Source organism: Patagioenas fasciata, chromosome 9, assembly GCF_037038585.1.
Source record: "Patagioenas fasciata isolate bPatFas1 chromosome 9, bPatFas1.hap1, whole genome shotgun sequence".
Lineage (NCBI taxonomy): Eukaryota > Metazoa > Chordata > Aves > Columbiformes > Columbidae > Patagioenas > Patagioenas fasciata.
This window is the reverse complement of record NC_092528.1, coordinates 15,946,184-15,960,663: the sequence shown is the minus strand read 5'-3', so window position 1 is coordinate 15,960,663 and position 14,480 is coordinate 15,946,184. Positions and strand designations below refer to the sequence as shown.

At 35.6% G+C, this 14,480-nt stretch overlaps 1 protein-coding gene across 7 annotated transcripts in view; it reads left to right on the top strand.

Annotated features, from left to right (window-relative positions):
* Positions 1-13,970, top strand: part of XRN1 (5'-3' exoribonuclease 1) — a 36,560-nt gene extending 22,590 nt beyond the window's left edge. Inside the window, exons 29-45 of one of the 7 annotated variants that reach the window (XR_011740497.1) lie at positions 495-627; positions 1,744-1,813; positions 2,933-3,158; positions 3,788-3,889; positions 4,217-4,312; positions 4,538-4,652; positions 5,158-5,222; positions 5,628-5,738; positions 6,075-6,200; positions 6,493-6,649; positions 6,949-7,127; positions 7,332-7,445; positions 7,526-7,643; positions 8,599-8,750; positions 12,832-12,999; positions 13,409-13,454; positions 13,887-13,970. Coding sequence is in view for 4 of the 7 variants with exons in the window: in XM_065844401.2 (XP_065700473.1) it covers positions 495-627; positions 1,744-1,813; positions 2,933-3,158; positions 3,788-3,889; positions 4,217-4,312; positions 4,538-4,652; positions 5,158-5,222; positions 5,628-5,738; positions 6,075-6,200; positions 6,493-6,649; positions 6,949-7,127; positions 7,332-7,445; positions 7,526-7,643; positions 8,599-8,750; positions 8,948-9,238 (2,055 nt within the window). In the remaining 3 variants the exon portion in view is untranslated. Of the gene's footprint in view, positions 1-494; positions 628-1,743; positions 1,814-2,932; positions 3,159-3,787; positions 3,890-4,216; positions 4,313-4,537; positions 4,653-5,157; positions 5,223-5,627; positions 5,739-6,074; positions 6,201-6,492; positions 6,650-6,948; positions 7,128-7,331; positions 7,446-7,525; positions 7,644-8,598; positions 8,751-8,947; positions 12,009-12,831; positions 13,237-13,408; positions 13,455-13,886 lie in introns of those variants that run through there. The other 6 variants (XR_011740498.1, XR_011740499.1, XM_071812521.1 and 3 more) reach the window with 6 other exon arrangements.
* The last annotated feature ends 510 nt before the right edge of the window (positions 13,971-14,480 follow it).

Below are 14,480 nucleotides of genomic sequence, written 5' to 3'. Positions count from 1 at the left end.
CTAGAAGGAATTTCTACTGACTTCAAACTGGCTTTCAGTTCTTTTCTACCTTCTGTCCTTCCTGCTTCTCCAGTTCTTATTGGCTACGTAACAAAGGCAAAATAAAAAGTACTTCCCATTTGTCTCTTCTTCCCTCTTTTGCTTTTTGTTCAGTTCTTGACATATGACCAACGGCTTATCTTACCTGGTATTTCACAGATACCCATGTTACTGATACAGGCAGGTTACACTTGATGGTTTTATTTTATCTTGATCCGCTTGGTCTGCCTTGCGCCACGTAGAGCACTGCTGTTTCTCAGGCAGAAGCAGTTAGAGTTGCAAGAAAAAGATGGAAGGTTGCTTTGTGTCTGGGGAGGGAAGGTTCTATGTTGTTAAACAATTTTCTTTTCAGAAAGTTTGCTTTATAGTGTTTTTCAGATATTGTTATACAAGCATTTTGATTGTAATCTCTATTTTTTTTGCAAACATTAACACAATCTTTTGATTATTGTCAGCCATTAGAACAACAGAATGGGGTTGCTCCAGACCGAGATGCGGAGTATAGGCTGTTTGACCGTGTTGTCAATGTGAGAGAGAACTTTTCTGTTCCGGTTGGCCTTCGAGGTACCGTTATAGGAATTAAAGGAGGTAATATTTTCTTCATACTTGTAGTGTTATAGCTAAAGAACCCCACAGCTAGTCATGTGAAAGCAGGCTTCAGAAAAGTGTTTTGTATAATGGTTATGAATGCACAGAAATTTCTTGCCTATGAAGCATATACAACTTGAAGGCACTAATGAGGTATATTTTTTTTTATTAAACCTGCAGGCATACTATTTTCATTTCTTGTGTTTCACAGCTGTATTTTGAATACAAAATTACTTAGCTTTTTTTCTTTATTCGTATAAAGAAGGCAGAAAGACAGATAACACAGGCTGCAAACAAGGAACAAAATGAAGTTACGGGAAGATATGGGCAAAGAGAAGTAGAGATAAAAACAAGTATTAGCCTTAATAGTTTCATTGAACGTTTTATCAAATATTATTTGTCTCAAATTATTTGAAATTAGGTTTCTACTCTGTGATACTCTAGTTCTATTAAGTGGCATGGATTTATACCTTCTTTGACAAGATTATCCATAAATCTATTCCAGGTAAACAAAAGGATTTACTACATCACATTGGGTGTAGCAGTTTGAGATCTAGTAATAGAAATTATTTTTTTTTACCTGGCATTTAAGTAGTTGCTTTCTCATTCACTTTGCATCCAAGAGAATCTTGAGTAGACTAGACTTGAGTGCAGCTTTTTAAAAGAAGTGTTCTTTTCTCTGTAATGATTATATACTCGTGTAATTTTAAAGGAATATTAGTCCATTGTTGTGCAACAAGGTAGCATTAAGGCAGTTGGTTTCCAACTGTCTGAATGTGAAGATGGCTTACATCTCTTTTCTGGCCGTTTCTGACAACTGTGACGTGCTGCTATAAATAGCAGCTCTATTAATGCAGGTTGATAAATTGTTATGCATGGCACATTTCTATTGAAGTATATCTAAAAGGGCAGTCATATGTGACTTTGAGGAGCATTTCCAAATTGCTGTTAATGAAATTACTCATTTAAGGAATAATAATTTCGTTGTTGTTGCTAATGAGTTAGGATTTGGTCTTTTCATTATTTATTGCATGACTAATATAGATATTTATATAATGTAGTTGAAAACAGCTACTATTACATACATAGGATGGTATTTTACTTTGTTTTCTACAGCCAGTAGAGAAACAGATGTGCTCTTTGAAGTTTTGTTTGATGAAGAATTCCTTGGAGGCCTAACTATAAGGTTTGTGCAGGGCGTTTCATAGTGATTTCATGCTACTGGTATAGATGGCATGAAATTGTTACTATTGGTTTGGTGAAGTATTTTTAATGCCTCTTTTTAAAACTGTTTCTCAACAGTTTTTATTTCTTTTGTGTGGTTTTTTTCTTTGAGTAGGGGTGATTTTTATGAAGCATGTTATATTTTGGAAATGCTCTTTAGGCTTTTTTACATATTTAGAAGCTACTGGTTTGTAGAAAGCAAATATGAACCAGCAGAGTAAAGCACTAGATCCAAATCTCTTTCTAAATCAAATATGTAGAAAACAGGTTATCAGTATGTTTTTTAACCTATGGATTGAAAAAAATAGTCAACATCTGCTCCTTTGAAGGAGGGACTCTAAACTATCAATAATTGATACTTAGGCACTAAATTGTAACCACCATTAAAAACCTAAACTGCTTATCAGGAGGTGCAAGCATGGTTAATGCCTTTGTTTTAAAAAGTATGATAACTCTTCTATATTTAAGTAAGCAGGTAAACTTCAAAGTGCACTAATTTACCCAACAGGCTTCATTTCACTGTTGTCCTTATATACATTAAGTTTTTTATGACAGAAATTAGAGGAGAATCTTACCTGTTCCCTGCATTCAGCAGGCATAACACAATGCTATCCCTTGCAAGAACATGTAACACAGATAATCTTCAGTGTTCAGAATGATAAAGGAAAAAACTCACTAAATGCTGCCTAATTTCCATTTGCAATTCTGCTACTGGCTTCAGTGTTCATCTCAGGTTCTTAATTTTTTACATAAATATTTACTGCAGAATTGTGCTGTAACAATTCACCCATCTTCAAAATTTCTTTGAGCTCAGCACTGAAAGGCACAATATAAACTCAGAGTAGTAGTAATTACTGCTGTTTTCTGGTTTTGATGGCTGGAGACCAAAGGAGAGCACAATTGGGGTTAACATTGTGTGTAAAGGTACTAGATTTCAGTATTGGATACAGTTTTCAGCCTCTGCTGTTCAAACTTGAGTCATTTTCTCCTGCCATAGGGGCAACAGTGTTGTTAAGTCAGATATGTTGAAATGTGAGCAATTAAACTACATGAAATAACTGTGTAATTCACTTTTCTTAAGATGCTCACCTGCCAGAGGTTATCGTCTGCCATCAAGTGCCTTAATTAACCTGTCTCATGGTAGTCGGTCAGAAATGGGGAATCAAAAACTGACGGCCATAGTTAAACCTCAGCCAGCTGCAAATAACTACAGTTCATATGCATCTGATCAGTCATCTGTGTGCTCACAAAAGGTGCATCTGGGAGGCCTCAACCATTCTCCTCGCTCTCTTTTTGTTCCTACTCAAGTAAGACTTTTCTTTTGTTTGTACAAAAATGTTTTTCACTAGAAGCTGAATTATGATCATGATTGTTATCTTCTTTGGTGCAAAGTAGGATAATCCTTATCTCGGAGAAACTAATTAATCCAGTAATAAAGGGGCCTCAGGTTCCTTATTGAAAGTTGTTTTGCTTTGAGTAGCTCCAGTTGCATTTCCAAGAGACAAATATTTAGTTCAGAGCAGTGACACCACATTTGGTGTCAATGAATTGTTTGATCAGAGATGCAATTATTTCCTTAAAGCTCTGCTCCAAGTAATGCTCCCTGTAGGCCACAATCGTCCATGCGCAGAAAGAGAAGGCGTGATTTCCGTGTCAATTTTGCTTCTCAGTTATTATTTCCTTTGTTTGAAAATATAGTAAAGGAGGAAAAATTACAGGTGAATTGGGACTCTCATTGGTTTAATTAAATGTTATTTTTTTATAAAGTGACTTCTTCAAAGGAAATTAGCGTAATGAGTAACTTCATGTTGCTGTAGGTGTGTTTGAGAAGAACGGTCTCATGTTTTCTAAGTCGATACAAGAAAAACTGCTTTTCAAAAGAAAATCTAAGGCAGTGAAACACTTCTGATTTTTTTTTTTTCTCTCTACGATTTAGCAACTGAATGGAAGACAGCATTACAATCTCAGGGCTGAAAATCAGGGCAACTCTAACTCACCCCAGAAAGGATCATTTCTGAGTGGCAATCAGAAAAATAAAGTGAGTATTCTGGTTCATTTAGTATTGGACCCAAGTGTCTCAACAGTTATTTTGGCCCCCTGTTTAAAGTAGGTTTCCTTTTCTCATGATGAAGAGAGAGCAGTGTTTTAGTACATCAGATGTTTTTAGTCCAGATACAGACTAGAGCAGAACTTGTCGCAGTTCTTGAATGAGTATAATATCCCGTGTGTCAGCATGAAAATTTCTGTCATATGAGCACTGTTAAACTTGACAATTTTCAGAATGTCTTTGTATATGACGAGCTGTTCCAAAGTTGAGTTTATAGCTGCTGAGTTTGTTGGGGGGTGTTGTTTCTTATTTTGTCAGGCACAGAGTAAGCAAGAAGATGAATTCTGCAGCATATGGCAATCATTGCAGAGTTCTGGGAAGTCTCACCACATTCAGCAAAACGCGCATGAGAAGGTTAGTATGTAAACAGGTTCCTGGGTTCAAAATATGAAGATACTTAATTTTATACGTCAGTTGGTTACATGAGAAAAAGGTTTCTAGTAACTGTTACAAAAAAATCCTCTGGATGAAAGTGTTCTTACACAGGCTACCTGTAGCTCTGGAAAAAGTTAATTATATTGAACTATGATGTAAATGATACCTGGTTTTCTGGTTAAGGTTTGATGCTTGAAATTCTAGGGTGCAGTTCTACCTCAGGAAATCAAGCTGGGAACTGGCAGTCAGTTCTATAAGCCAGGATTCAACGATGGCAGCTTTAAAGGTCAGCAAAGAAAACAGGAGCCATATAAAAAATGTAAGTACTATCATTAGAAACTTTGTTTAGGAGGGCTACCTGCTTTATCTGATCTTCATTGAAATGCCTATTGAGATTTTTGTAGTTATTGACAGAGTATCTATATAAACACTACATTGCATTTGTTATTGTCAAATAATGTCCACGGTGTGCCTATTAGGTTATTCCACACTTAATCCTGAACCTTTTAATCAAGCTGTTATGCATTATGTTGCCTTTCCACCCATCTGATATGAAACCAAAACAAAATAACCCCACAACTTGGCTTTGAAAATTTGCTTATGATCATATTTATAGAATATAAAATTAGATCTCTAATTGCATATATTTCATTTTATCCTACAAGAAAAGCATACAACAGCAAATGAAGTATGAGTTACACACTAGATGCAACCATCAAATTAATTCAATGTTGTGTGCTTGTATGGAGCTGTGAATTTTTTTCGAGTCTTGATTATTATTAAGGTTTTTTTAAAGCATTTCAAAAGATTGTGTTCTCTTGTAGTTAAAGAAGATTCCAAAGTCACAAGAGGTGAAAATCAGCCACATAACAAAGTATCAAACAAACAGGTAATTTCTTCTGTACTGAGTAAATATATATATTTTTTTTCTTTTCCCTTACTCTAATCTGATGCATCATTTTACAGATTTCTCTTTAACTGGCATATTAGTTGATTCTTTTACTAGGTAAATTTTATTTTGGAGGATTTTTTTTCTCTAGAGACTTCTATAGACAGTAAATGAGAGAAAGTGCTTAAGATGTATAATGATGATACCAAATGATTTTCCTATTCCCCTCAGACTCTACAAGCTATGCTGTAATGGCAGGACACAAATGCTGGGCTTTCAGTAAGCTGAAATCTTCTAAGAATATTAACTTCTGAAAGCTATTGGCAGATACATTTCTAATATGATTGTTTTATAATGAGCAATGGAGTATTAGTATTCAATAATAAATGCTGCAGTTTATTTCAGAATTTTGCAGGTGGGAATAAGTACAATGTCAAACTTCTGAAGAGGAATGAAAGTCCCAACATGCCTGCAAGTCAGAAAGCAGCAGTTGATGGTCCCTGTACAGGTGGAAAGGTAGGATATAGATTGTTGAATTTCTTGTGCTCTTCTGTTCCAATTATTCCTGGTCACTTGTGTGCAAATTCATAACAGACACAAGGCAAACCAGTATAACCTTGATCATACTTTAAATCAGTTCTCTGCTGATCGATATTTCCATCTTCTTAGTATGAAAAACTCGATGTGTTCTGTGGATATCTGTTCACACTCTGAGCAGACTCTGATTTGCCTAAGCTAAAACTATCCTGAATGCGGATTGAATTAATCTCAAACTAATATACCCTTCCTTTTGCATCTGCTTGTAATGTGCTAAGTTGATGTACTTTTTTTTTTTTTTTAATTTGTTTTAAGAAGGGCAATGAACTTGAAAGTCTTCTAGCTTCTTTGAAAATTTCCAAAGAAAATGAAGTGCAGACTTATTCCAAGGAAGCAAGAGCTACAAATGAAGAACATCTGTCACCACAATCATTTGCTATGGTTTGTATACTGCAGTAATCATTACGTTGCAGTGTCTGCTATCTTAGCATCAGTGCTTCTATTTAAAGAAACTCCATGAAACCTCATACTGGCTTTTAAACACTGATGAGGTTTGATTAGCTGTTCTCCAAGAAAATTAACAAACACATTTGTTTGTGCTGAGATGTTGTTGTCTGTGCTTTGATAAAATGTAGCTGACAGGAAGACAAGGATTCAGATTTTGTTACCAATTAAGAATTCAGAATTAAGTAAGAAGGTATTGTTATCTGAATGGTTTCTTTTATTTTTAAAGAAAGGAACACAGATGCTCAAAGAGATTTTGAAGATAGATGGATCTGACCTGGAAACAAAGAATGAAGTGAAATCCCAAGTAAATGATGTTCCTGCTCCCCCTAGTAGACAGGATTGCCATGGAGCTCCCTTGCCATATAGACAAACAAAAAAAATGGGTATGTTTAGACATCAGCTCATAGTTCAGAGTTTTACCTTGTAGTGACATTTTAGAACATAGCTAACAGTATAGTACTTATTTTCAAGATATAGTAATAAAATGTCTCTTTTTCAGTTCTGCTTCTTTATTTAGATCTAAAAATCTCTTTATATATAGTTTCATGGTTTTTGTTAATCAGATATGAAAATGCCAGAAAAAAATCAAATAATCCTTTTTGTTCTGCTAATAACAAAGTTTCTATCTTTTCAGTGCACCAAATGTTTGTGATACCGCTTCCTTTTTTTTTTTTTTTGTCAGCTGCTTATATGAACAAGCCTCACAGCACTGGAGGCCCCCAGAACACACCAACAGTGGAAACAGGAGGTCACCCTTTCCCTTGTCCACAGCCTGCACCGTCTACTGTTTCTGAACTTTCTCGTATTTGTTCTCTACTTGGAATGTCACAGCCAGATTTCTCTTTCCTAAAAACACCACAGGTAAAAACCTTTTTCTGCAGAAGTTAAAGTTCTCAACTTTGTTTCAACTATCTTATATTAAACATTTGGTCTGGGCACTGAAATCCATGTAAAAATAAACCTTTGCTCTTTTTGTTACCTTTTTTCAAAACAAACAAATTCAATATTTCATCTCAATTTGCCAGCAATACAAATTCTCTCAAAAATCTTTCCTCATTTTTCTAGACCATGACAGTTTGTCACATAAAATTATCAAATGGTTTGTTGGTTCATGGACCACAGTGTCATTCTGAAGCTGAAGCAAAGGAGAAAGCTGCACTTTTTGCTTTACAGCGTCTGGTGAGTATGCAGAGAGTCTTTTAAATCTTTGTCTCTATTGCATCATGTCTGTTTGTAATCCTCCCTTTCCCTCTTCCTAGGGTTCTATAGGAGTAAACTTCCCTTTGCCTCCACCTCCCCCAGTGTTTCCAAATTATCAGCCGCTGGGAGTTCCTGTACCACCTGGATCCATTCCTCCTGTATTTGCACAACCCCCTGGTAAGTATTTGACGAGTGCAAATTTCAGATATTGTCATGATATCCTATAATTCTAATAGCTCTTTATATGAAAATTAATGCCTTCTGGAAAGCCCCATTTTTGTTCTTCATGTATGCAGTTGTATGTCTGAACTGCTTTGAAAACAGTTCATGAACCTCTTCTCATCAATATGCAAATCAATTCAATACAAAGAACTGTTTCTTTTCCTCAAGAATGTATTTGTCCTTTCAGTCTTAGTTGGGATTTTTGGTTGTGGTTTTGTGTGTGTGTGTGTTGGTGTCTTGTTGTTGTTTGTTTTTTTTTTTTTCCTTCAAAACAATAGTTCAAAGCTGACAGGTCCTGTCCAGAATTTGTAAAAAATCTCTTATTTGATTTTCTACATGGATTTCCCCCTGCCCTGTATAGCCAATGATTATCCATGCATTAGTGGTTTTATTTGTTTGTAAACAACTGTCACTGAGAAACACTGCCAAACATTAGCGTTTTAAGTAACCACCCAAAAATTGCTAAAAATCCTGGTGGCGTTTCTGGTTCCCATCTATTTTTTTCATTCTACTACAGCTAATGTTCACAGCTAGTAATTAGTGAGCCAGCACCACTGTAGCATCCTAGTAACCCATACAGCAGCTGCTGCATCTCCGTTCCCGAGGGTTTCCATATTGTTGGCTTGAGCTAAGGGTGCGAAGATCCCAAGTTATGTGCGCTATAAAATGCAGCTGCCACGACATAGTGCTGTCAACTCTGCTGTCATCTAGGTGTAATTCTGTAACAGCTTTTCTGGGACTTTTTTGATGATAAGTAAATACTTACCCATTTTCAAGTAAGAAGAATATGAGGCTTTCTTGGAAAGAGAAACAGCATGCAGACAAATGTGGCTGGGGTACGTTTGGAGTGTTGGGGAGTTGGTATCCTCTTTTTGAGCAAAAAAGAGCTAAAAGTTACTTATTTTCACAGCTAATATAATGCCTCCATCATCTCACGTGTTTGGCCCAGTGTCCTGGGGAACTCCGGTGCCTAAACATTATTATCCTGGCGCTTATGCAGGAAATGTGTCTCTTGGGGGAGCTATACCAGTCGGTTCTCACAACCAGTTTATACCTCTGCAGGTAAGATTGGCAGGTTTGTCTTCGTATTCTAGTTTTGTAAAAAATGTGCCTATGGGATAAATGCAACACCCCCACTGTGAAGCGCTATTTAGTATTAGAAAATTATTGTAAAAAATTGTATGCATGTTTTATAAAAGTGGAATATTTACAGGTTTTTGAGAATGCATTCTGTTAAATAATATTTATTTAATTTAAAGGTAACTAAAAAAAGGGCTGCTAGCAAGAAAAACTTTGAGCTCAAGGAGTTTCAGAGTTCCCCTCAAGCTGCACCACTAAAGAATGAACAGCCAGTGTCTTCTGACCACATTCAGCGAGATAGTTCTTCAGCTCCTTTAAAATCTCCTCAAGCTGCTCAATCCACTGTTTCATTTCAAGACAATGTGGCTACTCCAAGCGTTCCTCATAACAAATCAACACCAAACACTTCCAGCAAGCGAAAGCCAAGAAAGCTGGCTGTCAATTTTGGCGCACCAAAATCTTCAGAATAAATATGGTAGCTAGGTGTATTTTATCTTTAACTCTTCCCCCACTGTTATGTTCTACCATTTAAAAAAATCAGAAAGCTCTATTAAAAAGACCAGCCACTTTAAGTATAATATAGAATGAAAAACATTTTATTTGCTATTATTTTCAGTTTGTTATGAAAACTATAAAAATTATGTTAAAATTAATTATTTTGATTTAAATCAGCAAAAGCCAGGAAATGCTGAGTTAAGGTTCCCATGCCATCCGTTGTGCCTAGGTTTCTTAAACAGTGGCTTACGGACTGTACCGGGTAAGCAGCAATAACAGTGGCAACCTTAATTCAGAATTGCTGTGCTTTTGGGGAGGGATATGGAGCAGTAATAAGTTGGGCATCTAACATTGCTTAGTGTGACATTTTGTGTTCCCGCTTATTTTTAAATAGTGTGATGAGACAGAAAGGAAAGACTATTTAAATGCAGCTTTTATATTGGCTCTCCAGGTCCTTCTGAGTTGAATTGGTCTGACTAAAACTTAACTACAGTGGAACTGCCAAATTAATTTTAACTAGGAACTGCTAGGTTTTCTACCAGAGGACAACAACTTTACAGCTTTCAAAATATAGATATTATTGTATCTCTAGTAGTAGAGTGGCAAAAAGTGGTTGCTGATGCAGAATCTGTTCCAGGAGATTAATTTATAGGATGTATTGAATGAAAGAAAAAAAATTGCAAAGTAGAGACCTCTTCGGTAAAGTACATTTAAGTTTTTTAATCTAGCAGCATTATTAATTTCATTGTTTTCTGATGATAAAATAACACAGATATATGCTACAGATCTGCATAGCCTCCTTAAAAGCTAGTGATATGGTGATTTTTTTTTTTTTCTAAATTATAAAAGTGGCCAGAGTTTAAACATGTCCTTTTGTGTAATATGGCTGTCAAAGTTACGTTTATTTACTTGGAGTCCATTTCTCCTGCTAACAGTCTGCACCCTGAAACCTTCTCTATGGTAGGTTATTTTTTTGTTGCTAGTGTCTTTTAATATTTACTTTTTAGTTTTGTGATAGAAGTTCCATGTAGCAAAATAAAATTATCAGGAACTGTGATTGCTGATTCTGTAAGAATATTCAGACAGAAAGTTGACTTGTCTTTTTGGAGGCAGCTATGTTGTAAAGGAAGTAACTCCATCATTCTTGGTTCATATAGGAAAAAAAGAAGGCTCAAAGGTCCCTGTACTATTTTTAACCCACATGTACCATTTTTATTGACATTAATAAGAAATCTTCAGTCTACAAGAAAATTTGAAACCTCAATTGGTCCTGTTTACTGATGTCGATTAAATTTGTTTTCTTCTTTATTCTAATTTGTTCCAGAAGAAATAGTTTTCCTCTAAGGCCTGAAAAGCTTAGACATAAAGCATACTTTAGTGATTAATTTGGTTGTCTCCAAACAGGTTTCATGTTGAATCTGCAAGTCTGTAGACTTTGCCTCCATTTCTTGGTGTAGTACCAAGTTTCACATAGTTACTATGTTATAGGATTTTTCTACATTGATTTTTCCAAAACAGTTGTTGCTTCAAACACTATCTGAAGGCTAACAGCAAGCCCTCTAAAAAGGTCAGAAAAGTAAAAACAAGGTTAAGAAATTTTATTTCATTTTACTTAGTATCACGAACCTGTCTATATAGTCTTCAAATACGTTGGTTTTGTTCTCTTCAGAGCCATCTAGTCTCAAGAAGGTTTGAAGCCGTATTCTGGGAAGGGAAAGTTGTGCGTTTTTGTGGTTTATTGCTATAAGCAACATGAGACTGACACAATGCTGACAGGCAAATATTTTGAAAGTGTTTATGTGAAATGTAGTTATGAGACACAGATGTTCGTCCCCTATATCCTATATGAATTATCTGATCATCAGAGAAAAGATCCGTTTAGAAATCCCTGTGATGGAGATGAGATGATGTTAGATTCTTGCATCACATAATTTTGACATATCTGGATAGCCAATTTATGCAGATTTTTTTAGGAACAAAGTTATGAAGGACACTATGCTCTTAACACCATTAAACACAGCAATTTTTATTATTAATTACTGCAGACTAAGACTTCCTCTCCCTCTTCAAGAAGAATTGCTATATTTAGTATATACAGCTGGTTAAACACTTTCTTCTGTAGCTACTGCCTATTGTATTAGTCCCTGGTTTTTAATTTTAAATATTCTCTGCTACTGACTGCCTGGTGCCCAGTTAATTACAGTTTTACATGTCCCAGTAGATGTGACATCTGCATTGACCTATGCCATGCCCCCTGTTATTTCAGTTTTATACTTCAACAAGATGATTATGTTTAATTCATACAGATATAAATTTAAGCATTTGTTTTTCTCATAGATATAAAGTATTTTGTAAGCACTGGAGGTTTTTCATTAGATCTTATACAGAGCAGTATTTTACTAAAAATCCAAAAGGGAAGACTTTTATGTGTGCATTTTTGTAGTTTCTGATTTTTTTAAAATAACTTTCCATTGTTTATCTGCCAAGTGAAATGTTTAAAATTTGCATATGAATGGATACAGAATGTATTTTTTGTGCTGTTTAGTGTTAAGTGTGCATTTACAGATTTTTAGCATGTAGTTGCACAAAGGACTGTGCAAAGATATTTTAAAATATGAATATATGATACACTGAAGGAAAAACATTCATGAAAGTTAAACGCTATATAAAACTTTAATGCGATAGAATAATTTTATAAACTGTGTCTGTGTCTGCTTGGATTAAATAATGAAACAAGAAACATTACTTATTTTCACTGTTTTATTACCACATACTACATGGGAACCTCTGTACGCTCCAAACCAAGATTTTAAGATATAAATTAAATCTCATTAAGCCAAATTTCGGTGATTCTCGGAAGCAGCAACTGCCCATCTCTGAGCTGTTTCTTGACGGCTTTCAACTACTCCTCAGTTATAGATACAAAATTTGTTAAAAAGGCTGTTGGTCACCTTGCCATTAAAAGCATTTAACTAGATACTGATCTTCCAAAATGTCTTTGGCTTCTGTCACCCGTTACATATTTAAGGAGGGGAAAAAAAAAGCTATAGAACAGGCAGTAAGATTATTTTCCAGCAAGTTCATTCGTAGTGGTTCTTAACAAGGTCCAAAACCAGCTGATGGCTGAAAAGCAGGAGGAGCTGTGCGTGCATGGAAATATTGATGCCCTTTTTCTGCACCTGGAGCAAAACATTGTGCTGAGATTCTTGCCAGAGCAAGAATAGTTACCTCATTTGTAAGGAGGCTTCTGAGTGAAGCGTAATGACAAACTGCACTAAAACCAGTGTAATGTGTTTGAATTTCTTTACGAGGCGAATGGCAAATTACACTTTGTGATTAGATTTCCTCATCCCCTGAAACAAATTAAGAAAAGGAATTACTTCAAAATTAAGTGACCTCTGTTCACTTTAGTTTAGTTCATCTGAACTACTATATAGATGACCCCTGAGAGTGAGGAATCTCAAAGAAGGAATGGTTACTTACAGTAAGAGATCTCTTTATTCTTTTTATTTGAGATGTGACCTCCATATGTATTCCATAATCAGCCTTCCTTACTACTGAGAGACAGTTATGTTCTTCTCTTTCTGTCTCTGGAAAGGGGACACAGTGACACCAAGGGCATAAGGGCAGTCTGAATACACACTCTTGGCCAAAAGAATCCAAATTCAGGTGCATGAGGATCCATGAATATTGAGATTGTAACTGATACATATTTTGAAGAATTGGATATCATGAGGTAAGTAGCTGTTGTTTATTAACAAAACAATCTGTGGTTCCAACAACAGTTCCTTATTGCTGCCAATTTTTGATGGGGTATTTACTGTTATTTTTCTGTAATTTACAAGTTCCTGTTTCATTTCTGCTTTGAAAGACAATACAAGTAAAGAGAACAGAAGGAGTTGTGATGCCATCAAGTGCAAACAGTAAACCTGATTCCTGTTATTTGAAAAGACAAGATAAAGTGTTTTTCGGTAAAACTTGGTCAGTAAGAGTTACTGTGTCTGCAGTGCTTCATGAAAGTTAATAATCACCCTCAGTCCTGTTTTTTCTGTAATTGCAAGAAAGACAAAAGCTGGCAATCAAAAGCCAAAATGTAATTTCTGTGCAACTAACAATAGCAATTAAAGCCTGTCATCGACTTTTAGCACGTTGAGAGTATGGAGTGAAGCAAGAATGGCGATTCCAGTGCAAGTAAGTGATCTATTTCAGAGTAAGTGATGTATGTTTTAGATTTAGTACTAATTTGGGATAGAATGTGACATTTACTATTAGCTCTTGATGTTTCTTTCTGTACATATTTCTTTGAAAGAGCTGAAATGCTTTGTCAGTTATTGAAATCTAACCCAGCAGGGTAAGTGGAGAGTAGTGCAGGCTGCTGGAACCTCTGAGTTTACTGAGCCTGTACTGAGATGATTAGTTCTTTTTCTAGACTTTTCTGTGTTTAAATTTTTTCTGTTTCCTTCCTCCTGCTTTCTTTTTTTTTAATTCCCTTTTTAAGTCCTCAGATCTTATTGAAACAATAGTTTTTAAGTGCTTTATAATTCCTCTAGCCTCTAATATATCCTTTCTCTTGTTCTTCTACATAAGCTTCATTGATGACCATTTTCCTCTCTTTATTTCTAGATTTTTTTTCCTGTGAATTTCCAGACTTTGAAATCAATGTTCCTTTAAAGAGCTGTTCAGCCCTGGATTTTGTAGGTACAAATGACTGCTCATCACATGTATCCACACACATATATATACACAGAAATAGGACTTAATCTCTTATTTCCTCAAAGTTGTTCATAGTTGTCTGTTATTTTTAGTCCACATCATAATTCCTTAAGAAACACCAGAGGATGATGGACATTATCTCATATATACACATTGCATATCTCCAAATACAGATATTACTTAGGATGGGTTAAAAGCACGGGCAACTAAACATTTAACTGAATAAGTACACCGGTTTTCATGTCACTTGCTTTGGTAGATAACTTCTTGGCTTAAAACTTGATTGTCCTAAAGTCCACCTCATTCTCTGTCAAAGGTTACTTCTGTCGCAGAGCTGGCAGAAAGGAAGGAGCACTCATGCCCCAGACACAGTGCAAAACCTCGTGGATGTGGGCACAGTTTTGATGGGTAATTTTCTGGGAAAAATGCTGGCTTATCCAGTCTCTTATTGTTAGTTTCCATTGGATCGTACCAAATTGTTTGTATAGCCACGTTATGAACCAT